Below are 26909 nucleotides of genomic sequence, written 5' to 3'. Positions count from 1 at the left end.
TGTTGCCATCCTCATTTTATAGATGGCAAATGGAGGGCCAGAGAGATTAAGATCAAAAGTATCCACTAATTTTGGGGGCCCAATTTGAGATACTTAAGACTTGATTTTTCAGAGTACTTAGCATACAGAGCACTTTATATATTCAAGCACAGCTCCCATTATGTTCAGCTGTGAGTCCTCAACACTTCTGCAAATCAGACCCCAGAGTCTCAAGTTGGGCACACAAAAAATAAGGAACACACAATTAGTAACCAGCTGGGAAAAGTTTTGTTTAAATGACTTGCCCAGAAATACATAGGAACACTGTCAGAGGCAGGAACAGAATCCCATTCTCCAGGGAAGTATTTAACAGCCTTAAACATGAGATGAGCCTCTCTCTTGCTGTAACCTTCTGCATCATTCACTACACACCTCCCAACTTCTGCAACAAAAGAGGCAGTGGTCCTACAGATAGCAGCCTCCTTCAATATACAGCCCTGATTCATCCCCAGAGCAGAATGGAAAAAATAGTATATGATCATGGTATATATGATAGTATATGATCATACACGATATGAACAAGGGGTCAAATTAAGTTTGCACGGGCAACATTCATTCTGGCATTTCCTAACTCTTGAGTGCTTGCTTTGCAACCTTAATAATGTTCTTTTAACACTTTTTGCATGTTATATTACACATTGGCAAAGAGCTCACATGATTTTGGCCAACAGTGAAAGTCAGCGTATAGTACACAGCATTATTTTTCTTCGACTCCTGTCCATCAGCTCAGTGACAATGGGACTGAATGAAGTCTGTCTACCACTTTCTATCTTGTATCAGGGCTTCATTCATCTTAAAACCTTTTTGTTCTACATCATTTGTCACCATGTCTATCTAGTGCATCATCAGTCTTCCTCTCTTTGGAGTTCCTTGCTCACTCTGCTATGTATCACCATCTGTGATATCCTTTCTGGGTCCATGCTTGACATGTGTCCCATCAGTCGTCTCTCTTGAATCTTCTGTGATAGCATTATTTCTTGCCCTAGCCATTTTCTTATCACTTCATCTTTTATTTTCTGCAGCCTTGAAACTCTCAGTATTCTCCTCTGCCAGTTCATTTCTGAGCCAAAAATTTTCATTCTTTCCTCACACTCTGGCCTTCTGACACACACAGCAGTACTGGTACAACAGTTGTTTCATATATGCTGTCAAGGTTCCTCCCCCACTCTGAACTCTAGGGTACAGGTGTGGGGACCTGCATGGAAAACCCCATAAGCTTATTCTTACCAGCTTAGGTTAAAAACTTCCTCAAGGTACAAACTTTGCCTTGTCCTTGAACCCGATGCTGCCACCACCCAGCGTGTTAAACAAAGAATAGGGAAAGAGCCCACTTGGAGACGTCTTCTCCCAAAATATCCCCCCAAGCCCTACACCCCCTTTCCTGGGGAAGACTAAAAATCCTCACCAATTTGCACAGGTGAACACAGACCCAAACCCTTGGATCTTAAGAACAATGAAAAAACAATCAGGTTCTTAAAAGAAGAATTTTAATTAAAGAAAAAGTAAAAGAATCACCTCTGTAAAATCAGGATGGTAAATACCTTACAGGGTATCAGATTCAAAACATAAGGTTTTGCCTAGAGGGATTCTCTAAGTTACAAAAAGACACAAAAACAGGAATATTCATTCCATTCAGCACAGCTATTTTACCAGCCATTAAACAAAAGGAAATCTAACGCATTTCTAGCTAGATTACATACTAACTTAAGGAGTTATGAAGAGCATTCCTGATCTGTTCCCAGCAAAAGCATCACACAGACAGACAGACCCTTTGTTTCCCCCCGCCCCTCCTCCAGCTTTGAAAGTATCTTGTCTCCTCATTGGTCATTTTGGTCAAGTGCCAGTGAGGTTGTCTTAGCTTCTTAATCCTTTACAGGTGAAAGGGTTTTGCCTCTGGCCAGGAGGGATTTTAGAGTTCTGTGTACAGAAAGGTGGTTAACCTTCCCTTTATATTTAAGACATATGCTGATTTTTGTTTTTACTGAAATGTCTTTGCCTTCCAGATCTTACAGAGTTACCCCAGGCCCGCCGGACCTTTCAATTGGGCCCCTACCCCGTAGAGCCCAACAAACCGCTCACCCTTTCACTGCGAGCCGGCTGCATGAACTGCAGCCGGTCAGCTTCCAAACCGCGCCAAGGAAACATCTATACACACTCACGCTTCACACCCTTCACGCCCTCACCCTGGTGTCCCGCCCCGATACAAAGTGGCGGGACCTCCTGCCACCTTTGGAGGGTGAGCAGCCCCGGTGGGCCAGCCTGTATTCCACCTTGGTCCCGAGGCCCGTCGGGGACATTAGTTGGCGGCTCCTTCACGGAGCTGTGAGCACGGGCATGTTTTTGACGCGGTTCACCCCCATCCCGGATACTTGCCTTTTTTGTAACGTGAGGGAAACCCTGGCACACGTGTATCTGGAGTGTGCCAGGCTGTAGCCCCTTTTCCGGCTCCTCACAATTATTCTATTACGCTTTTGGCTGCACTTTTCCCCTCACCTTTTTATTTACACACTCCCCATCCGTGGCCCCACAAAGTCGTGGGATCTCCTGGTTAACCTCCTCCTAGCCCTAGCTAAAACAGCCATCTATAAAACCAGAGAGAGGAGGTTGGCCAATGAAGCATCCTGCGACTGTAGGGCCGTTTTTCGATCCTCAGTACATTCACATATCCGGGCGGAGTTCCTCTGGGCGGCGTCCACCGACTCACTTGACACCTTTGAGGAGCGGTGGGCACTGTTTGAGGTTCTCTGCTTGGTGACCCTGTCTGGTTCCCTCTGTCTGACCCTTTGATTGAGGGGAAGAGCGAGAGACCCCAGCCCCAGCCATTGACACTGTGGATACCATCATCACTGTCACCTAGGAGGGGTCCTATCACACGTGGGTGTACGTCCGTCCCCCCCCGTGCCCATCTTGTCGGGCTCTCTCAGGAGAGGAATAATCGGTGACACTGGGCGTGGCACTAGGTAACTCGAGGGGGTGGAAGACCACGAGTGTTGAGGAAGCCCCCCTGCTCTAGGCCACCAGGTAACTCAGGAGGGTGGAAGACCATGAGTGTCAAGAAGCCCCCCCCCCGCTCTGGGCCCAGGCTAGCCCTCCTGAAGGCTGCTGTGTTATACCTTGTGTTTGCTTTTGTTTTGTTGCATAGTTTTGTTTTTTCCTTTTTGGTGATTTTTTGTAAGTGTTATGCAAATAAAATTCTTTTCAGCTTCAAAAAAAAAAAAAGATCTTGCAGAGTTCTTCAAATGCAGACGCAGCTAGTTAAATTCTTCTTTTTATGCCACGTCCACAATTCCCATTCCTTGATACTAGGCCTCCAGGATACACAGATTTTCCCACTTATTCTAATTCTTTGTCTCCAAGTTTGATCTTTTCTGGTCTTCTCTTTGCTGATCTTCAATCTGAATTTTCTGCTTTCCCGGCCTACCTTCTCAATTATTCTCTGTAAATCCTCCTTGGTTCGTGCTGGAAGGTCAATATGATCTTCCAATCTAAGGTTATGCCCTGTGCTACCACATAACAAAACCCCTCCATTTCATCTCTCTGTGCTACAGCCACCACTGCTCCCAGTACCGAGCTGAACAAATCTGGTGTGCATTATGCAAAGTGAACTGTACTCACTTATCAGGAAGAAAGATAAAACCCGTTTTTATTAGTTCCAAAGTATAATAAAGAGCCACACCACTTATCAGCTGCTATGAAGTCACAGAATTGACATGAATAGCCTCCACCTGATTCAACTCCATTCATAGGGAAAGTCCAGCTTCATCCAATCCTCTGAGATAAAAGCACAATCAGAAAGTATGTTCCAGTACTTCACTCTCTGCACTTCTGTAGTACCTTTCTCTCAAGGATCTCCAGGTGTTTTCTGAACAATTATGGATTAAAGTAGTGTTTCCTGAACTGTGGAGCACCACTTCCAGTGCCAGGTTGGGGGGTGCAAAAGGGTACTGGAGGGGCTGCGAGACGTGCGTGCCCTGCCACTGCTGCCTTGTTGTGCCATGTGTGCAGTGAGAGATAGTTGCATGCCCTGTCCCTGCCAGCCACTGCCCCCCTCGCTGTAGTTTGTGCTGCACAGTGAGAAGTGCAGCAAAGTGGCAGCAGGGACTCACAGCTGCCACGCTGACCCCATGGGCAGGAGGAGGGGCGTTGGCCTGACCCAAACCTGAGGAGGTTGGGTTGTTTTCTGACCCCCAAGTCCCACAGGGTTGAACCCAAAGGGGATCACAGCATGACAAAGTCTGGGAACTTCTGTGCTAAAGCACCACTAGGAACTGAGTAAAGCAAGATACCCCATTAAACCCATGGAGGAAATGAAAGCACAGGGTTTGGAAGTTCAAAACTTTACAAGCTGATTTCAGTAAGTCAGAGGCTATCCCAACACTCCAGGTTTCTCTGAGTGCATTTTGGGCAGTTCCTGTGGCTTCAGCAATGAGGCCATTGGGCAAGTAGAAAGGGGGGGAATCAGTGTCACCACAACAAAAAACCCTCACAACTGAACATGTTTATCACTGCTTGCATTCTCATCAAAAGAAATGTCATCTGCCTGCATGTGTACAATATTATTTGTGTTACAGTACTGCCAAGAGCAGCAGTTCTCAAACTGTGAGTCAGGACCCCAAAGTGAATCACGACCTCATTTTAATGGGGTCACTGGGGCTTAGACTTACTGGGGCTAAGGGCCGAAGCCTGAGCCCCACCACCAGGCAGCAAAGCCAAAGTCTGAGGGCTTCTGCCCTGGGCAGCAGGGCTGAAGTTATAGGCCCCCCTGCCTGAGCCAGTGGGACTCAGGCTTTGGCTTTGACCCCCCGCACCTGGGGCAGCAGGGCTTGGGTGGGCTCAGTCTTCAGTCCCACCTCCTGTGGTCGTGTAGTAACTTTTGTTATCAGAAGGGAGTCACAGAGCAATGACGTTTGAGACCCCCTGGCCTAGAGCACTCCAAGATTGTGCCAGGTCCTATATAAACATGCAGCCTAAATAGGCTAGACAGGCAAAGGGTAGGAAGAGAAGTGACTTGCTTCACACACCAGTTCTGGGGCAAAGTCAGAACAGAACTGAGGCCTCTCCCAGGCCACTGCCCTATGAACAGAACTACACAGCCTCTCTCTGCCATGCTGTTTGAGTGGTTATTTTGGATATACATGTAATACACAACACATGCTGGCAGCCTACTTAGCCTCAACATGCAAAACATCATTAGTAGCATCACAAGTGACTTCAACATTTTGTGCAGTTCATCGCTGTAATCCCCTGTGGAAGCCCAGCCTGCGAGAAAGATCTTGAGATCCTTAAAGTTCTATCCTTCGCTGGGGAATGCATGTGAGTCACAGGGTAACCGTCATTAAAGCCCACAGAACACTCACTTGTGGGAGTGGAGGCTGGGGAAAGTGTATTGAATGCAGACAGAAATAATCCCGTGCCATCATCATCCATACTAGAATCTAGTGAGATACATCCAGAGTATTTAAAAGATTTGAAAGGAGTCTTCAGCTTAACAACTAGTAGGGTGGAATACATGCAGTGCTCACTATGTTTGTGGCTATGAACATCCTGAGAACTCAGGTATGAGGCCTACGGTGTTTCAGTCAACCATGCCCATAGCTATATTAACAAGTCCAATTTAAGGCATAAACTTTCTTGTCTTGTCACCTGTAGACTTTTTATAATGGGATAGAAATTCAGAGCTAGAAGTCATTTAGCATAATTCCAAGAAGCACAAGGACAATATTGATTGGCATTTACAATGTTCAGCCCTTCTGAAATTAATTACCATATCAAAACTGTACCGTGCAGGGCAAATTGATTGTATGCATTTGCATTACTCAGTCACTCCCTTTCTGTGTCATAACATTGGTGACATAGTAAAATATAAGATAAAGAGAATCTCTCACAAGGAGACGTGAAATGAATTCAGCTATACCAAAAGTTTTTATACTGAAGATACTAAAAATGAAGATCTTGCCGTGTACTCTGTATGCAATTATAAAAATATTATACACACCACCAAATAGAGGCAATATCCACATAATAAATTGCAGAGCGAAGTAGTAAATGAATGTAGCAGGTACTATTGACCACCTCACCTACACTCTGCCCATTAATTCAGCTCTTCTGAGATTTATTATAATGTGTCTCAGAATCTCTCAAACTCATCCAGATCAGAACTTTAAACCACATCATCACATGTATATTCTCCAGAGAGATAGCAATATACTGTGCGCAGTATATATACACATGATATCCTGTACATTTACGTGCACACCCACACACACGCATACACACAGCTAGATAGATGAGCTTTAGACATATCTGGGTCATTTGCTTATTTTTTTTAGGTTAACTTTGTTTTCAAACTGGGAAAGAGCACTGGGAAAATAACTCTTTCCAATCAGGAAGAAACTTACCTGAAAGCTCAGTCTGACTCAATTTCCAGTAACAATCATATTCTCCTAGAGGGAAGTTGACTTTAGGGCAGTTTGGTCAAGGTGAAAGTGTATTATAGTGAAGATCAGTTTCAATCTGAAGGGCAGAATAAATGACTTGGGAAGACTTGCCCATATCCATGCTAATCATAGTAGGGTGTACAATATCTAAATTAAACAGCATAATTTGGTAAGGAAATGGTTGTTATGTCATTCTCAAGCTGTGAGTTAGCAAGGCATCAGTTAAGGTAATAAACCCTCGTTACAACTACAGTCCATAGATTTAACTCCAAAATGCTAGTTGTAAAATCCTGGCCCCATTCAAATCTATGGGAGGCTTGCACTCACCTCAATGGAGTCAGGATATCACCCCAAACATATGTTCTGGAATAATACAGGAAGGTCTAGGGAGCAATAAGCTTGCTGTTGAGTGTGATTAATATTTTAGTTATACATAAAATGTTGGAAAAGACTATCCTTGGACAGTGCTACCTCAAGTGCACCTGCCACACCAAGAAAAGGGAATAGTTCTAGTTTGCAGTAAAAACACTACAGAAGGTGGAACAGTTTTTATAGATTCCTGTGAGAGCTTTGAACTATTAAAAGCTGCACGCAAATTCAGCTGGTGCTTCTACGGCAAAGACTCGCATCTACCTATCCACGGCTCACCTTTCATTCTGTTCTGAATCCACATGGATAAATTGCACTCAAATTAAAGGTCTGGCTTCATTTCTTGTACCAACTCTTGACTTTTATGAGAGCTGATCCCACATCTGTCAGGCATGAATTTGGCTTACTGTATCTAAAACTGAAATCTTGATCTTTTCTTTTAAAGTACCTCTTCCTCCCCTACACTCTGGTCCCCCTGACTGCACCACCATCACTCAAGCTGATCACATTAGTGCCATCTCTGATTCCCCCCTTTCTCTTCTCAGATCCAGGCCCTTGCAAAATCCTGCTGCTGTTTCCTCCGCATCCTCAGCAAAGTTCATTCATTCCTCTCTATTCCTACTACCAATATGCTAGCGAATGCACTTAGCTATGTGTCCTCACTGCTGCATTCTTCTCCCTGACTTGCTGTGGAGGATCAAAATAACTCTGCTCATTGAACTAGTGGTGAGATAAAGGAAGACAGAAAGAGTCAGTTTTTCTTAAAACCAAAATGTTTAATTACACCATGAGACAAAAAATAAACTAACACAGAGATCCCTTTCCCAAAATGATAGAAATTCCAAGACATCCTACTGTAGCAGAAAAAAACAACTAACACAGCTACCCCTCTGAAACCTGTTACTGTATCAGACTAATTAAAGGCCAAAAGCTATCCAGAGGTGAGTGCCTCTGAGCTTCCTACCTATGTTCCCTACAGGTTTTGCTACCAATAGACACTACCCTCTCACTTGATGCCATCTTAATTACAGCCATCTGAGAGTGAAAGGAGATTAATTTATAAAGGCTCCAGACCCCTCCCCTCTCTCATCATGCTTTGCTAAAGAGAGAACAATAGTCATGCCATGCCATGCCATGCCTTGCCTTGCCTTGCCTTGCCCATCTGTTACCAGAGTGACTCAGTCAGTCTTAAATGGCTTACTGCTCTAGCTTTACGCAGACCACGCCTGCTGTGCACCACACTCTGAATCCATCCTTTAGGTAAGGAGATAAAACTTACCACCATCTGCTTCCTGCTCTTATCCGCTCTTTGACCCACCCTTGCCTCCGATCTCCAGTCCACAGGTGTGGAGAACGAGTAAAATAGCACTAACGCTTTCCCCAGTTCCTGCGCATGGTCTCACCTGGGTATTCCTGCTCCAGCTCTGCCACATGTCTCCATCAACATCATATTTCTTTCCTAAATACTCTGACCACATGTACCACCTCTTTGAATTTCTGCACTGTTGCTTCCCCTTTTATTCAGCTAAGTTCAAACTTTTCTATGCACTCTCAAAAACAAATGTTAATGCTTTCCCCCAGCTGTATCCCTTCCTTAGCTCTCTGTTGCCAGAGCTATTGTGTCTATACCACAACCCTCCTGCTCCCTATGCTCCAGTCACCGTTTGTTTCATCCACCCTTTCCCAGCTTTATGCTTTCTTCCATAGCAGCATATGCATGTGAAATAGACTCCCTGTTACTATACAATCACCTTCTTCAAAAACCCAGCTTATTCCATTAAGCACTCCACTTATAATCACATAAACTGTGCTATGTTCTTTCTTACCTTGTGCCACTCTGACTGTAATTCCTGTTAGAAAAGGGCCTGTGGGCTGGCACGCATCACAGTTTGGAAATAAGACGTAACATTCAAACAGCGGGGTGTACTAATCATTGGGGAAGCTTTCCACGGGAACTGGCAAATTCTTCACTGCTTGGAGCCTTCATATCAAGATGACTTCTAAAAGGTATGTTGTAATTCAACCCCAAAGTATTGGGCTTGATAGTGTTCACTAATTTAGCAGGGAAGTATAATTTCTTCCACAGTAGAAATTACTGGGTGAAGTTCTATGGGCTGTTTTATATAGAAATTCAGACTAAATGGTCCCTCCTGGCTTTGAAAATCTATGGACAGTGCCTTAAAGTGAAAATAAAGGGCCTTAGTGGAACAGCGAATCAGACCTGAAGGATCTATGGATCCCACTAAGTGTACAGCATGGGATACGCTTACAGAACTATATAAATATTATTAGTACTAATGCACAGATATTCTGGGTCTGCCCTTGCTCTCGGTTACGCTGGTGTCCATCGCAGGTAACTCCACTGAAGGCAGTGGACTCAGGATTTACGCTAATGGAAGTTGCAAGCACAGTCTGGCCCTTTGTGTTCAACACAGGCAACTATAACAGGCTGTATAAATTGGAATCATCTGTAACCAAAGATACTAAGATGTTTAACCAAATGACCCTTTCTCCTAACAAATTCTAAAACAGGCTTAAAAAGAATAAGTGTTGTGCTGGAGCAAAAAGGCATGAAGTTGACGTAAGCAGAGTCAGGATGAGCTCCACCCTGACATCTGGTGGTGAGGTGTGGCAAGTTGTGGAAAAGAACTTCAGGGGCTGATCTCATTTGCATAGGCATACCCACCCCGCCTAGAATGAGGCCATAACTGCCCAAATGGTCACTTTGGCTGTTGTGGGATCCCCAGTGTCTCTGTTATTGGGGCGGGAAGAATAAATTGTTATTACCCTGATTATGGGAACTGTGCTTGGAACTGTACTTGGCCTTTTGTTATGATGGAGGGACTCACCATCAACTAAATAGCACTCTCTAGGCAAGGGACATGGGTTCCAAAACTCTGTGAATTGAAAGAGGCTTGAGACAGGTATTTGTACCTGGTAGTGTGGGCCCCTTTGTAAGGGCCTGAAACACCCATTGCACCTCTGTCTCTCTCTACTGTGGAATGTCAGAGCTAATTTTGGGTCTCTTAAGAGTCTTGCTACAGGTACTGTGCTGAATTCACTTTGGCCTTATGGTGTACCAGCGCTAAGGCTCCCACTACTATGAGCTGGAATCACTGAGCACTGTGTCAAGTAGTGGGGAGCCGGAAGAACTAGAGTGCAGTGGTGCTGTTTGTAGATGGGCTGGCGGAGTGTTCGTGAGACAGCGAGGCGAGCTGTGCAGAGCGGAGCCCGTTCATGAGGCAGCGGAGTGTTCATGAGACACTGAGCGGAGCCGGTGGTGGTGGAGTGGAGCCCTGTGGGGCAGTCAGCTTCAGGACATATAAGGTGCCCCTTACCTCTTTCCCCCCACACACAGGCACATTTTAGCCAAACTCGGGAGCAACATTCTGCAGATGAACTTTTGAACTCTGGGGCTGGACTTTTTGAACTTTGGGTGATTTGTGGATTGCTGGACTCAAGAGACGTTTGGGTTCTGGGACTCAAGAACCAGAGGGAAAGGATGTGGCCCAATTTGCTGGGGTGGGTCTTTGCTCATGGTTTGGTTAATGAACACTAGTTGTGGTGTTTCCCCAATTTAATGCTGATGTCGTTTACCTCATGTTATTAAAGATTCTCTGCTACAGGGAGACTCTGTGCTTGGGAGAGGGGAAGTATTGCCTCTTTGAGGCACCCAGGGGGTGTGTAAGATTTTCCCAGCTCACTGGGTGGGGGCTCGAGCCAGTTTTGCATTTGCTTTGATGAGAGGGAACTCCTGTGTACTGAACCCGGCCCTTGCTGCTATCAGCTTGGCCTGGCAGAAGGGTTACATTAATATTCCTGTAAAAGGAAACTATAAAGGCTTGGCAATAGGTGAGGGTATAAGGCGCCTCTGCTTGGAAGCGCACAGAATAATGCTATTAACAACAATAATGACGTGAAGAACGTTCCTTTGTTTTTGAAACTACTCATTCAGAACTTTACATCCACAAACGTATCTGGGGGGAATCTGGACATCTCCTAGAATAGCTCATTAGCCAGGGGATTTTATTCAGCACAAAATTAGCACGTTTTAGTAATCGCATCAATTCAGTTAGTAGCAGGGAACAAAAGAAATTCATTTGTATGCTTTTTAATGCAAGCCTTTCCCATCAGGAGAAATAGATGTGGAGAAGGCAATAGCAATTCCCTGATATTCAGAGAGAATCACAGAATATCAGGGCTGGAAGGGACCTGAGGAGGTCATCTGGTCCAACCCCCTGCTAAAAGCAGGACCAATCCCCAACTTTTGCCCCAGATCCCTAAATGGCCCCCTCAAGGATTGAGCTCACAACCCTGGGTTTAGCAGGCTAATGCTCAAACCACTGAGCTATCCCTCCCCCCCAGAGTATTCTTTCTGCTTTTTTGTGATAGACTGATGATGACTGGAGCCACCTATGTGACAGTGCAGTTATGGGATCTATGAAAAACATGCCTATAACTGATATTAAAATCATAGTGGAACGTTGATGGTGCTTAGTCCTGCTTACATTACTAACACAGGTGTAATCAAGGTCTACTGAGTAACATATGGCCTCTGCTATTTTTGATCTGTTCTATTCAGGTGCTTAAACCAGATCTATATCATATCTGAGCTCTAGAGATTGCAGGCTGCTTCCTTTACTATGCTCTGGGACAATTGAGCATATCATTCTTATCATTTGTAACATCAGTAGCTACAGATGGCACATTTTACCATCAGTGTCAGGGAAGAAGGGCAAACAGTTTGGGCATGTGAGTAACTCATTTTCTTTGCAAAATAAGGTTCTACATTACAGTTGTTCCAGATTTCCTGCTTTGGCTTATTAACACCTATGCAACTGGTGCTTTGCTTTGCACATCCTATGGAGTCCCTAACCAGTGCTCTCTTTTGGTTTGTGTTTGGCCTATTTCCATTATCCCATGGTGACAAGAAGAGTAAATGGAAGGAAGTGATATGGCTGCTGTGGTACATGCTGGTGTGCAGAAAGTCACACCTGTGAATATTTCTGGTGTGTGTTTGAGGAGTGTAACAGTCACAGGAAAGCCATGCTTTGGCCACTGTAGTGAAAAAGGTCTGAGGTCAGTGAGAGGAAACATCCTAGAAATGTTCAGCAGATGCCATATGCAGTAACTGGTTTGCATTTTAGCTGCATTTAAAGAAATTAAGATAAATCAGAATTAAACTGCTCTTAGGCAAACTTTATCTTAAAGATAACTGTACAGTGAATAAATAAATGAGTAGCTTGAAAAGGCTGATATCATAAAAGAGAGGACAGAAGACGATTTAGGGACTGAATGTATGCATGGCACTGATAAACATGGTACTGAGTCTAAAAGAGAATGTTCAGGAGGTGGATATATTGTTGACTGGAGGATTTAGTACAGGCTGGGTGAATAGTATTGATGACTACATATGGTCAGTAGATTGCCCTGGGGGACACTTTTTGCCTGGCTGTTGAATATAGCTTCACTGCTCATTGCAGCTGAGGCCTCACTTCTTGTAAATGACTTCAAACATAACAGGATTAGTGAGACCACAGCTTCATAGTCAGGTGAGGCTATGTTTGTCACTCAAGATTCTTCTATTGAGCCTCTGCAAACCCATCTAGCTGAGTTAACTAGGTTCTCTGGGCAGCTGTATGGTTAATGAATACAGATGATTAATGCAATATTTTTGCTGCAGCAGCAAGCTCTGGAAATTAGCTTATTGTGAAAGAAAACAGGGCTGCTTTTGTTGTGAAAAAGATGCAGAAACACTAGAATGAGGCTCTCTATTATATATAATCGGCTCAAATATTCAACTAGTATCATATGACTGAGCAGCATTAGACAATTCCAGGTACTTGGCTATCAACAATAGTAAAATGAACAATCCACCTCAAAGTCTTTGTTTCCTCTCTACTCTTAGGGTCACAGGGACCACAGACATCCCCATAAGCAGTATGCTGTTTTAAAATCACTTATTCCCTACTCATGATAAATATTACAACCCTCCCCAGATAATGCAGAACTGGGAGTGCTGTTCAAATTCTTTGCTAGCATTTTACAGATTAACTGTTGTCTTCATCCTACCTCCACAGCTGCAGTGTATAATCAGAGTGGGGAGAACAGAGCTAACCGACGCATGGAGGTAACTGTGCTTGTAATGTACTGAGTTGTATTTTGGTGTTTGTAAGATACTATTTGAAATGTTTCAGTATATACCTGTGGTGTTTCCATTGCTGGCTGTGGAAAATATTGGTATTAATTAAAAATATTACTTCTAAAACCCCATCAAAGTCATAACAGAAAACAAGGGATTTCACAGTTCAAGGGGCAACAAAAAACTTTGGGCTGGAAGCTCTTTCCAAGGCTCCTGCATGCAGCTGACATGTAAACAGCCCTGTAGGCCCACTTATAACTGCCAGCTCAGAGAACATTCTGGGAGTTGGAGGTGCATCCTCATAGCACATAATCTCAGCTGCTGTGGAGTGACCCAAAGGAGCTCTAAGAGACGGGGTCCCCTGCTGTTCTACTTTATGCTGAGGGACACCGCAATCCCTGATGAAACCCAGAACTGCGAGGTGCCAAGTTACCTTTGCCCCCTCCCCTTGGATTGCATGCTCCGGACTGCACCTCTTAGAGGCACAGCACCATGTCTTTTAAACACAGCTTTGACTCTTTGCCTTGAGCCTTCAAACAGCCCCTTTCCATTTATGGACTAAATTCCTGCTAAATTAATTTTAAAATGAAGAAAACAGAGCTTTTTTTAGAAAGAGGCCAAAGAGAAAGATAAAGCCTAAATCCACATCATCCTCACTACAGGGCAGGTGATTTTAGACCCCCATTTATCTTCATCCCAGACCAGTCTATTATCATGCTCTCTTTTTACTTTCGCAAATTGACATCAGAGGAGCTTAATCAGGATAAAGAACCTCCCCCTAATGCCCCACCTACATAATTTCATGCTTCTTTGTTTTATGGGCCTTTGTCACATATTAGGCAAGCATCACACATTGAGGTCCTAAAGGGTTAAGAGACACTACAATATCTGTGGAGAAAATAATCCCAGCTGGCTGCCAACCTGTTTGGCAGCATTTGTCTTCCAAAGAATTTTTTTCAGCAAAGCCCTTAACCTCTGAAAGTACACTGTGTTCATGAGTTGCTTACCACCTCTGCTACATCACAAGCTAATCAGTACTTCTCCAATTTACATGTTCCTCACAGCTGCTGTGGGAAAATTCTGCTTTTGGTGACAACTTTAGAATTAAATAGAATTTAGGTGTGATAACCCAAGCTATGGGAACACTGCTGCAGGAGGGGAGACTAGATGCAGTGTAGGAGTACAAATTGAAAGAACAGCTTTAGCAAAGTAGCTGTGACAGTGTTAAGGGAATCTTGCTATACTGTTAAATATTTGTGTATTTGACATTTTTCTAAGCTTACACCTTTTCAGTACTTTCAGATCCTTAATTGCTTTTGGGTATTCTTAACCTTTAAGCTAAAATACTATTTGGTATTAAATATAAAGAACACTATATTACAGTCCAAGTCCCCAAGCTGGCATTAACTTCTAAAAAGAAGGTGAATTACAGCACTGTAAGAGGTTTCTTAACCTCCAAACCCTAAAGTTACTTCATTAACAGTGTAAAGCCATAATGATATATCCCAGTGCTGTGGATAGCAATATGCTACCTTTTGAATTATCTAATTCACTCTGTTCTTTAAAACAGTTTCATAATTCTAATTTTCAAGGAAGTGTGTGAACATTTGGGGAAAGCACAAGATTAGGGGAAATCTCATGTGGATGACTTCTTAAAAGAGGGACCACTGCCCCACACCCCTCATAGTGACAAAATGCTCATGTCCTTCTGAAGTATCTGTCATTTCTGCACTGTTTGATTTTCTTCACTGACATTCATGTGATTTGGTTGTGTAAGACAGCAGCTTCTTGTCTACAGCCTTGGAATTGTGTATGCAGCTTTTAAAAGAAATTAGACAAGCCCAGGTCTGATGACTACCCCAGACAAGGGGATGTCATAGAATCACTCCTTCACAAAACATGCACAAAAATAGTACAGAGGCAGTTTCAACAAGGTTTTGGTTTTGGGGGTGGGGTTTGCAAAAAGTGTATATTTATTCAGCTCCCTTGCACTTTCCTTCTCAATATTAAATTTTCCCCTGGAAAACACCTAAACTTTGAACATAGAGGACTAGAAATGATTGGTCCTTTAACTATTACATGGGGAAGGGTGACTACAGATATTCAAATCCTTCCATAAACCTCACTTTTTATGAAATAAGGCATCTCAGCAGATACACTCCAGTACCCTGCTCCTATTGATTTATAGGGGAGCTGTAGAAGGATCCAACACAGACCCATCCTTAGTGTATTCAGTCTCATTTCTGTTTCTTTATATAGTACCTGGGACAGAGAGCATGTCTGTCTTTGTCTGCTGGCAGCACCAATGTTACTGGACCAGCTCCTCAATTGAGGTAAAATCAGTGAAACTTCAACTTCAGTGGATTACTATGATTTACCCTAGCTAAGGACCTGGCCCATTGTCACTCCTAACTGATAAACACAGCAATCAGAAAGTAGAACCCAGAAATCTAAAGACACCAGAGATGCTATTTTTTAAAAACTTTCACAATAAAGTTTATTACATTATTTTCATTAGAAATATTATAAAATAGAATATTCTGCCCAGCAGAAAAATAATGCCAGGGTTTAAAAACCCTGGGTTTGTGCAAACAGTTTGTGTAAACATAAGAAGTCAAGTGTTCAGGTTCCATCACAAAATACAGTAAATTGCTACAAAAATAAATTTGGTCACTCCCAAATAGATTAAAAAACCCAGATGTCTTCACACATCTCTCTCTCTCTCACACACACACATGCACACAGTTAATGCTGCATTTATATCTGAAATGGGAAGGATTTCAGGTAGTCCTTTAAAACTGGATTGAGAGGGATGTGGTTTAAATTCTCTCTCCCAAATGTTGCCACAATGCTTTTCCGGCAGAGCTCCTGCAATGGCCGTAAACGGACTTTGCGTAGTGGGGTGACCAGCACCTTCCTTGGGGAGCTTATATAATGTTCCAGTAGCTTAAAGAGACAGTCGAAACTCTCCTTGCTGCCATCCAGGCTGAAACGCCCAGCCTGGAAGTTTATTCGGATGCTGGTGGGCCCAGTAACAGTCTTAACACTGATGGCAAAGAAGCAATTTTTTTGTCTGCTGTCCCTGATGAGGAAAGTGCCCTCAGGCTCAGATTTCAGCTTCTCGTGGGCCGCGCTGACAGTCAGTGGGCCCCAGTAGAAGCCACATGCATCCAGCAGGGCGCTCGCTCGGGTGATGCTACTGAAATCTGCCTGCGAGCGGAAAGTTCGGAAGTGTGTGTCGCTCTGCGCCTGCCCATTGTTGGACCGAGCCGGGCCATGGTAACCTCTAGGCCGAGAATGATCCCTTGCTGGAGGCTCAAGTCGACATCTCGGGTCTGCTGCAACTGCATTATCTGCTGCCACCTTACTGTGCGCTACCATCCTATAGACTAGACCAGCGGATGCGGTCTTCCATAGCGTCAGTGGCCAGGGCAGTGCAGCTCTCCAGCGGCTATTCTGAAATTAAAAAAAAAAAAAAAAAAAATTAGATCCGCAGGGAAGGAAGAGGGAGAGAGGGGCCCTCAATCTGTGTAAATTAATGACAATCTTCCATTCACACCTCTCTGCTCCCTTATAAAATAAAGCCTTTACTCTGCAAATTTACACCCAGCAACAACTGATTAACAGCATCACTTTCTGGCTAGGTTAGCAATCCATTGCTCTTGAAACATCTGAAGGTCAGAAGTATTCAGCCAGGGAAACAGTTACAAATGATGTGGTTTTCCTACTATTAGTCATAGAAATGCATCAGATTCTGGATAGAGTTGACTGATGGGAATCTCTTTTTTCAAACGTTACTTTCTGTGTATCCTTCTCCATCAATTCCTTAATCTTGCATAAAACCACTTAGAATAAAACTACTGATTTGCTCACTTCCCTCTCCCATTTCCCAGATGTAGATGTCTGGGCTCAGACTGTATTGTTCGTTGCATTATGTGGAAAAAAAAAAGTGGCTAAAGGAAAGGTAAACTCTGCAGCTGGGTACAAATCCCCAGAAACTGGATGGAACTGGCTGAAATGAATAGGTGGCATTGTGATATTCAAACATGATTGGCAGTGCAGTTTATAACACTGCCAATTTACTCATAATTCTAAATCTACTCTCCATTCTTCAATAAACTGGAGAAACAGCCATAGAAGTCCATTTCCCACCCCTTGCTCCCTCCCGGGGGATAGCAATGTTACCACCTCACTATGCCTACACAAAGCAACCTCTATGAACCCTTAAAGCATTATTCCTCTCTCTCTTTTTTGTATTGCATGCACTTTAAGTGGCCCTATCTAAATTGCTTCCTATTGATATATCTTTCAGCACCAAGGGCCAAATTCATCCCTCAAGTAAGTCTTTAGAAATAAGCATTGTTGTACCAGCAATTTGTGTGGCCTCAAATGTCTAACCCGACAGCATGGTTCAATACATCTCTGCTGGCTGCCTTGACCTTACTGGAAAGCATAGATTTTAGAATTTATCCCTACAGTCAGTTATAGATCAGCACTGGCAGATTGCCTCAAGCTCTCTCAACATTCTCAGAAATGAATCCCCCCAGCTGTCTCACAAGTACACAGCAACATGCCAACGTAGATGAAGAGACAGCACTTAGCTGGATTCCTGTCTCTGTGAATGCAACAGTTGGACATTTTAGTTTAGTTTAGATCATTTTACTGACTGAAATAGCAATAATAAATTCCTGACATTAGCAGATCACTTAAAACAAGCGAAGTATGGGCAGGTTTTCCTTGTATGGCACATGAAAGAAACTGATGTCAGCTTTTCTAATCATTGGGTGAGGATCGCTATTTAGTATTCAAAGTTTTAAAAAAAAAAAAAAAAAAAGCAAGGCACTCTGAAGCTTTTCGTTTAAAACAATAAGGTTCTCTAGAGTAAACCATTCACCTCCAGGAGAAAGAAAACATTTTCTCTTTTTGGGGGGAAGGGGGATGTACATAAAGAGTTCTATGCACTTCACTGCCAGTAAGCTTGAAAACACAGCGGCTTTCCTGTGCCTCACTGCAAGGTCCCAAGGCAGTTTTTCCTACGAGCAGAAGTTTCGCCCTTGTCTCCTTGGCCAAAGTTTTCCCCATCCCGGCCCAGCTAATGCTGGTCTGTCAGTTCGCCGCTGCGCTCCACCCCAGAGGTAACTACTTTTCAAGGATGCCGCAGGATAGACACTTCGCAAACGGCTCGGGAGTCCTTTTGGCAAGCAAGGCGTTAGCTAGAGACTCAACGATGGGCAGTATTATTATGATTCTGCTACCTTATATTCCACCGATCTTTAGCTCTTTAAAAACCCCAGCGTTGTGCAGGCTCGTGAGTTCTTGCGTAAGGACCAAAGATCATTCGCCGCGCTTGGAAACTCCTTGAACGCTTCTGGCTGGAAGCGGACTAGGGCTCGCTGCGCTCCAGGCTAAGGGACACCAAAGGCTGCGCGTGGAAGCCCGCTCGGGACGGCCCTGGTAATGGCTTACAAAGACAGCGCCCCTTACCTTCTCTGCCCTGAGCCGCGGGGATCAGCTCTGCTCCTTGCACGGGCTTAGGGCACCATAAACCCGAGCTGCGAGCACGGCCGCCTTGCAAGCCCGTAGCCCCCGCGCGGCAGTGGTGCACTCGTAGGCCTGGCCCTAGGAATAGCACAACCATAATCTGCCCGCGAGTCCTGCCTAGCGCCTGTAGCAATCCCAGCCTGCCAGAGGCTGCGCGGCGCGCTGGAGCCGGACTGCTCTGCCTGCGTTCATCGCCCCGCAGTTTTATGGCTCGGGCTCCGCTCCCCGGCCCCGGCCCCGGCGGCTCCACCCTCTCCGGCTAGATTCGCAGAAAACACGTGGCCTGGCCACGAGCCGCTCACTTTCACTTTCCATCTGCGTCAGGCGGCTGCGGCGCAGGAGCGCCGAGGCTCCGGCGGGCGGCCGGGCGCGGGAGGCAGGGAGAGGCGGCCGGCCGGCCGGCCCCCATTGGTTTCGCTTCCCGGGCGCCGCGAGGGCCAGTTCCAAGGAATCCTGGCTGGCGCGAGCTCAAAGCGGGCCCCGAGCAGCCCGCCCCTTCCCTTCCCCGGAACAGCAGCGCCAGGCCGCCTGCGGGGCTGCGCCGGGGCGCGGCCGCTGGTAGCCCAGCTCCTGGCGCGCTCCAGGGGATACGGGGTGAGGGTGGGCGGGGCACGCGAGCGCCCCCCCCCCCTTCCCGGAGAGCCGCGGGGGGACCGGGGCTGTGGGGGCGCGGAGCGCTACCTAGCTCCCCTTCCCCGGTCAGCCTCCAGTCCGGAGCCCTGCTGGAAGCGGCCGCGGCCGGCCCCCGCCTGTGAGCGGCGCTGCGCAGGGACGGCTCCTGGGTAGCTTGATTATGCATCCTAAGCCTCTAGCCGTCACTCAGCCTCTTGCTCGGTAATAGAGATTTGGGGGGCTCGTCTCTTCCGCCGCCCACCCGGTTGCCTCGTGGCTCTGGGCAAACAGGGCTACCAGTCGCCAGTAAGAGGTGGCTAAAATGTTGGGGAAACTGAGGAAGGGGGAAGGGTGGTGGGACGGTAATAGAGAGGTGTAGTGAGGTGAGGGCCAGGCAGCTGGTGCAGGCTATGAATTTACTGGGGCGAGCACAAGGAGCCAAGAAAACAAGAGCAACAAGCTGGGGTGGAACTTCTAGTGTAACGGTAGAGGGCTACTCAAAGGTAGCTGGTCAACATGGATGCCTTGGTGATTAGCACTGTCCATTGTTAGTTAATTAGTAAAAGTAATGTGTTAAATGGCATCCCAAAATGTGAGGCAATCAGGCAAATATGGGTATAATAAGGAATACAATGGCGAACCTGGGGTAGTTTTCTCTGACTCCAATAGGAGATTTGGAAATCCTCTTTGAAACCTTGCTTTGGCTATTTGCCCTAAACTATGCCAAAGTATGTCTGTTCCCTGAGCAGGCTCGGCTGAACTTGAGTTCACCCTGAGCAGGAGCTTTTTTAAGTTACTAAACAGCACCTGTTTAAATGGTAAGGATACTTTTGTTTATTTTAAACCTAACCATGTCAGAAATGCCAGCTCACCCACGGTCTCACAGAGAAACTGAGTCAGCCAATGGTTAGCTTTCATGAAAGCAAGGAAAACACAAGCATTTGACTGCCATTCCTACAGGGTACAACTTGTTTCTCCCATATGTTTTGTGGCTTTGTACAATGAGAGGTAGAAATTATGGAGACACCAGTTCTCTATGCTGAAGATTTGGGTTGAGTTTTGCACTTAAAGCAGAGTTTTAACATCTTTGGTAGGTATGAAAACTAGAGCACATTCACCACAAAATAGCTCACTTACTCTATGAGCATAGAATGAATAAACAGTGATCTTTCATGCCTGCAAAGTGCACATGCTTTGGGATGTATGCAATGGATGAAAGAGGTGCCTGGTGTTCTGAGGTGGCTGTTACCTGTTGGGAGCAATTGCAGGAGTGAGATTTTTTTTCCCCTTAATGGTAGCTGTGGTTTTCTGGGACCATACAAAAGTATGGTTTCTGTCTGACAGAAGGGTGCTGCTGTCACCCACAAATTCCTAGTCTGGGATCAATTTAAGGGAATGTGTTTTCCGCTTGTTCTGAGTGTAAATATTCCTTTCAAAGTCCATCCCCATCACAGGCAGGACTAATGTGGTGGTGATGTCATGGCTAGCAAAGAATTCAGTGTTAAACTTGGAGATTCACGCTGTGGTATTTAGACCTTGATCTTCAAAGGCATTTAGGCACCTAACTCCACCTGAAATAATTATCGTTTAGGATCTGAGCCTTAGTTACCTAAAGAGGCTCCTGGTGGTTTAGTTCCCTATTTGAATGGCATATATAACAAACCAACTCAGTATGAATTTTATGTATTGTAATCAAATATTCAAATCATCCTCTTCCAAAGAATTTCTGAGTAATTGAGCTTCATATTTGCTTTTAATGAATATTCATGTTAGTGAAGCGCAAGTGCGTTAATACTTGTGGAAAGTGAATGCAAAAGTATCAGGAACATGGTGAACTGAAATTTTCTTTTGAATTTGGATATATGTTAGTGGAAATTGGTTTGCATTGTTTTCTTAGCTGCAGTGAGCACAGTCATCACAACTAAGCTGATCTATTGGGTGACTGTCGCTGAGAATTATCTTTTATTTTTATTATGGTTGCATCTAGAGTCCCCAACCAGTATTGTGCTAGGTGCTGTATGAACCTATATAGTAAGACATGGTCCCTGTACCAAAGAGCTAACAGTCTAATTAGACCAGGCAGACAAAGGACATGAGGGCAAAGAGATGTGAAGTGACTTGCCCAGCCCCAGGGTCATACAATAGGTCAGTAGTAGAGCTCAGATCTCCTGAGTCCTAGCCAATGCCGTATCCACATAACCATGTACCTCTCGAGCATGGAGTTGGAGTGTTGCTTCTTATTTCCCCTCAGGTATGGGGAAGCTTTTGCATTGCAGCCATCGTGCAGCGTAAGAGGAAAATGTTACAAGCATCTTCCAATTGATATAAAAGCTACATGCAGCTAGCTATAGGCAAAAGAGATCAGGTGAGAGGGAGGGGACAGCTGCTTAGCTGCTGTGTGTTTTTCTGTTGCAGACTGCAGGGGAAAAATCTCTGGTGTGTGTGTGTGTGTGTGTGTAGGTACATCATCAGGCACTGGTAGAACAGCAGGCAAAGGTCTCTCCAGGAGGGAAACAAGCAGGACTGCCCAAAAAGGTAATTCAGATCTCGTGGTTCAGCAGGAGGGAATGTGGAGGTCATAGTTGGTAGCTGTGGGTCAGAGCTGGGTGAAAGAAGCAACAGAACTGCTGGTCACTCAAGTGGGAGTAGGGTGACCAGATAGCAAATGTGAAAAATCGGGATGGGGTGGGTAATAGGTGCCTATATAAGAAAAAGCCCCAAATATCGGGACTGTGCCTATAAAATTGGGAAATCTGGTCACCCTAAGTGGGAGGAAGTGACATGAGTGAGTGTACAGGCTTGGACATTGTGAAAGCCAGAGAGAGCTGCTTCCTGTGAAGGTTGGCAGCAGCCTTAGGTGATCACAGATAGCCTTGAGGGAAGGTAGTCAGAGACCCTGTGGTGCCCTCCAAATAGTTGATGATATTCTCCTATGTGACAGCCTGTGGTGGATGATAATTCATTTTGTATAGTGAAGAGCTATTAAAACTGGATGGAGATTATTCCTTCCTGACAAAGTGTTGTAGGGGGACTATTCCACTCTGGATGGAGGAAACATTACAAAATGGGCAGGTGCCACAAGTACTCCTTTTCTTTTTGCGAATACAAACTAACACAGCTGCTACTCTTTAACCTGTCAAAATGGGCAGAGTGGCCATGGAAATGGTCATGCCACCTCACCCTGCATGCTCTTTAGAATTCCTGGGGATCCTCATTCCTTTAATCACCCCTGCCCCCCAGGATCCCTCCATCATTCCTCATTCCTTTGTTCCATCACCTCTTCCCCCACTCACTCTTTCCCTCCCACAGAAGGTGACCAGATATTTAAAATGAAAAACAGACTACCGGAATCTTGTCGTTGGAGAGAGGAGTAGAGGGGATGCTCATGAGAGGGTTTGGCCTGCTGGAGTGGACAAAGTCATATTTCACCCACTAGAGCCGGGGTTCTCGCAACAAATTTTTTGGTGGCTTCAGAGTATGCCATCAACTCTTGCTGGTGGCCGCACTGTCACTTTTCCCTAAAATAATTAATTTTAGGAAAAACAAATGAATATGCATGTATACACATCCAGTTCATTGCAATTTATTTATGTAGGGATTTCTATTGCAGACTCAATAATTAAAATAATGCTGTGAAAAGTGATATTTGTACGTTTGTTAATATCACTTTTCACAGCAATTCCTGGCAAGTTAAGACTTGGATGGAGGGGTGAGGCAGTGCAGGCCAGGAAGGATGGATGCGGGGCCCTGCCACCACCACCGCCACCTCATGGTCAGAGGTATGGGTTGGCGCCTGGGTTTGGGGCTCTGTGCCCTAGGCCAGCACCCACTGGAGCTCAGGGTTGGTGCCTGCAGTTACTTGGCCAGGGCCAGGGGTCAGCACCCACTGCCATGCAGTTGGGAGTTGGTACCTGGAACCAGCATCTGCTGCTGTCTGACTGGGGCTGGGGGTCGGGACTCGGGGTGTGCGCCCACTGCTGCTCAGCCAGAGCTAGGAGTCTGTGTCCTGGGCCAGCACCCACCGGAGCCTGGGGTTGATGCCCACTGCTGCATAACCAGGGCTGGGGATCTGCACCCAGAGCTGGTGCCTGGGCATCATTACATATGGCCAGCACCTGCCGGAACCCAGGGTCAACCTCCAGGAACAGTGCCTGGGGTCAGGGGCCAAGGCTGGGGGTCAGAGCATGCGGCTGGGGTTTGACTGCCACCACACTTTGGGGCTGGCGCTTGGGGTCTGCGCCACGGCATGGGCTAGGGTTTGGCATCCAGAGCCAGCACCTGCCAGAGCCCAAGGCCAGCATCAGGGATCTGCACCCAGGGCCGGCAGCTGCTGCCGCTCATAGTTGCTAGCCAGCAGATGGGGCTGGGGGTTGGAGCGCATGGACTGGGGTCAGCACTTGGGGTCTGCGGCCGCAGGCGAGATTTGGAGTTGGTACTACATGGTCAGAGACGGGGATCGGAGCCCACTGCCACCACGCAGCCAGGGGTTGGTATCTGTAGCCCCGTGGCTGGAGCCATAGTATGAATGCATCCGGTGAAGTGAGCTGTAGCTCACGAAAGCTTATGCTCAAGTAAATTTTAGTCTCTAAGGTGCCACAAGTACTCCTTTTTGCGGATACAGACTAACACGGCTGCTACTCTGAAACCAGTCTGCAGCCAGGCTCCCTAAATCCCCGCCACTCCAAGCCCCACTAAGCCCCTCATCCCTGCCCCACCCTAGTAGAGAACTCACTTTGATCCTTCAGCGGTGTGCCTCACCGGTCTCCAGAGACATGCAGAGTGGCACATCCAGAAGCAACAGGGAAGGAGTGGGAAGGGCCAATGCTTTGCTGCCCCTGCCCCTTCCCTGCCCCCCCCCAATCACTGCCTAGGAAGCTGTCATGGCTGCAGAGAAACCCCCTGGTGGCCGCATGTGGCCATGGTGGCCACATTTGAGAAACGGCGCACTAGAGGGCAGTAGTATACATAAACAGCTGATACAGATTTACAGACCTGCACTGAAATGAACAAACCAGGCTTCATATTACTGCAGCAGGATCCCCTAGAGCTTGAAGTGTGCCTGGCAATTTGTATGTTTCTGATCTGTGTTTTATTACGTTTCTCATGGGGTATTTCTCTGTCATATTCTGAGATGCACTAGGCTCTCCTTAGAATCCATCCTGTCTGGTGAACAGCTGCTTCCTTATCAGCCTGTTCAAAACTCCTCTCTTCCTTATTCAAACTAGTGTTGCCAGCTCTGATGGTTTTGTCATGAGTCTCATGATAATTATTGTTTTCCTTAAAGCCCCAACTCCTGGAGTCAAGTGATGATTTCAGCCTTCATTCTTAAAGAAAAAGTACATTTCTAGCACTTGCATCTGTGGAAAAAGCTTCAAAATGTGACCCCAGTGCGCTGTAAAGGCTCAAAAAGCAGACAGCAAATAAAAAGAACACCAAATCTATTATGTAATCTAATGATTTTAAAGACAGTCTCGTGATTTTTGGTGAGCCTGACTCACGTTTTTTGAACATTTGGGGTTGGGAATACAGCAAGTGTCATTTCTACTGCATAACGCTGGAGGGACAAATCCTGCTCACCTTATTCAGTGTTAATAGTCTCATTAATGTCAGTGGGCAGGTGGTGGAAAGAGGAGTGGGAGGATTTATACAGTGACTCCTTCTTCCCTGTCCCTAGGTATCTAGCACTGACGCATTGGACCCATGTTAGAGCCCTTGTTTAACCAAGTCCCTTTGGTCCCTGCAAAGGACAAATTCAGCTTTCATTTTAAATCAAGGTCCCCAGCCCTGTTTCTTGCAAAGACAAACTTGGAATCATAAACCAATTGCTTAAGAGTCTGCAGCTGGGCTCCCCTGCTGCAGCAGATTGGTGGGTGGGCAGGACTCCCCCAAGCTGGGGCTGAGGGAGGATTTCCTGGGATGCTGGTGTGAGGAGGGTGGTTGGGGGAGCAGATCTGCCCAGGATGCTGGTATGGGAAGGTTCAGGGGGGATAAATTCCTCCTTGTGCACGCCATCCCCGATGGACCAACAGGTACTGATCCCCACAGAGAGGACAATTTGGCTAATTGAAAATAATTCAGCACCTTATTCTAGTTCAGTCACCTATTTTGGGGAGCTCAACCAGACCCTGACTGAAATATTGTGAGGCTTAATGAATTATTGGGGCAAGGTGTGTGTGAAGTATTGTTCTCCTGTGGACCTGGTGGTACCAAATAGGCAACCAGCACTGAAAATTATGTTAAAGTGAAATCAGCATAAGAGTGTTATTTCTGCAGGCAGTATCAGAGGACACTAGACTGATTAATTAAAATGTTCTTTCCTGCACTCTGATCATTGCAATTTCCAGAAAAGAGCAATCCAAATAAATAGGGTCACTTATTATTATGAGACATGTTAGTGTTAAGGTAGTCCTTAGAAATCTCAGTTGAGATTGGGACACCATTGTGCTAAACTCTGTACAGAGAGTCACTGTCCCAATGAGTTCATCATCAAAATTGACAAGACAGTATTATTGTTCCCATTTTACAGATGAGGAACCAAAACACACAGACTAAAGTCCCACCTGGGGGATCTGTAAAATAGCTGGGACTTGAACCCAAGGGAAGTCAGGTTACAGAGCCACTAGCTAGCCCCTTAACCGCAAGACCAGCCTTCTTTTCTTTTCTTTTCTTCTCTCAAATCTACAGTTTCATTTAAAATGAAACGCCTGAAATCTGAGCTCTTTTGATTGTGTATGTAAATCAAACACCACACTATTTTTGGAGTCTGCCTCCACATGCACGGAAACCGGTAGCTCCAAGAAAGGTGCGAACCTTCCTCATCCTCCTTAACTAACTATTACCATCAAAGTGTGAAGCATTTATATGCTGCACTGGTGAAAGATGGCAACTTTCATGTGGCTAGCCATTCCCATATTTATCCTCATATTCCAGTCATTTGACTACATCTGACCACAGCAACCCAAGCAAAAAGCAGCCTGATGAGTCCAGCTTTAATTTTGACTCGCAAGGCCAGATTGTCCACTGTCTGCCTCAGATCTTTGCCCAGATGAAAATGATTGTAAAAATTAATCACTTTCCACATACATAAGTGACCACGCCAGATGTGAGAGAGTGGAGAATCAAGCCTTTGTTAGTGTCCTGATGGCAGAGATGTTGCTGAATGGGTAAGTCTTCTTACTCAAAGAACAGAAACACAGTTTGTAGTGGTTTCAGAGTAGCAGCCATGTCAGTCTGTATCTGCAAAAAGAAAAGGAGTACTTGTGGCACCTTAGAGATTAACAAATTTATTTGAGCATAAGCTTTCGTGAGCTACTGTATGCATCCGATGAAGTGAGCTGTAGCTCACGAAAGCTTATGCGCAAATAAATTTGTTTGTCGCTAAGGTGCCACAAGTACTCCTTTTCTAGTTTGTAGTGGTGTGAATCTTTATCAAGGCCCTGGGGGGATAGCACTTATAGCCAGATAAGGGCTAGCCAGTCTATATGGAAAGAGTAACTTATGCCTAAAGTTAGAATTTGTGGTGTTCTGCAGATAAAGCTTCCTGTAGATTTCCCCACCTCCACCCCCTCAGTCTTCACCACATAAATCTGTATTGCTCTTGCCTGTTGAAGCCAAGGCTTTAGGAAGATTAAAAAAAATTAGACGTATCTATGGATAATGAGGCTAGCCACAGTGGCATTTGACAGAATGAAAGGCTGTTCTCTTCAGGGGAGCCTGTGTTATGTGAACTAGCCCCTGGGATTTGAAGAGACTTGGGCATCTCCCTCCCT

General features: G+C 45.5%; 1 protein-coding gene and 1 long non-coding RNA gene across 5 annotated transcripts in view; one reads left to right on the top strand and one right to left on the bottom strand.

Moving 5' to 3' along the window:
* Positions 1-15456: 15456 nt before the first annotated feature.
* SOCS1 (suppressor of cytokine signaling 1) lies at positions 15457-18814 on the bottom strand. Of its 2 annotated transcripts, none has more exons than XM_048867477.2 (2): positions 18472-18814; positions 15457-16443 (listed from the first exon to the last, which is right to left on the bottom strand). In XM_048867477.2, exon 2 carries the CDS (start codon positions 16366-16368, stop codon positions 15745-15747), a length of 624 nt encoding a protein of 207 aa, XP_048723434.1. In that variant the 5' UTR covers positions 16369-16443; positions 18472-18814; the 3' UTR covers positions 15457-15744. The 2 variants fall into 2 exon arrangements, with proteins under 2 accessions (XP_048723434.1, XP_048723437.1); XM_048867480.2 differs by lacking the exon at positions 18472-18814 and adding an exon at positions 18243-18333.
* Positions 18352-26909, top strand: part of LOC125644078 (uncharacterized) — a 33942-nt gene continuing 25384 nt past the window's right edge. The window contains exon 1 of one of the 3 annotated variants that reach the window (XR_007358900.2): positions 18352-18441. This is a non-coding gene — a long non-coding RNA (uncharacterized LOC125644078). Of the gene's footprint in view, positions 18442-21390; positions 21676-26909 lie in introns of those variants that run through there. The other 2 variants (XR_012670154.1, XR_012670155.1) reach the window with 2 other exon arrangements.

This window comes from Caretta caretta, chromosome 10 (genome assembly GCF_965140235.1).
Source record: "Caretta caretta isolate rCarCar2 chromosome 10, rCarCar1.hap1, whole genome shotgun sequence".
Taxonomy (NCBI): Eukaryota; Metazoa; Chordata; order Testudines; family Cheloniidae; genus Caretta; species Caretta caretta.
The sequence above is the reverse complement of the archived record's forward strand: the minus strand, read 5'-3'. Positions and strand labels throughout refer to the sequence as shown.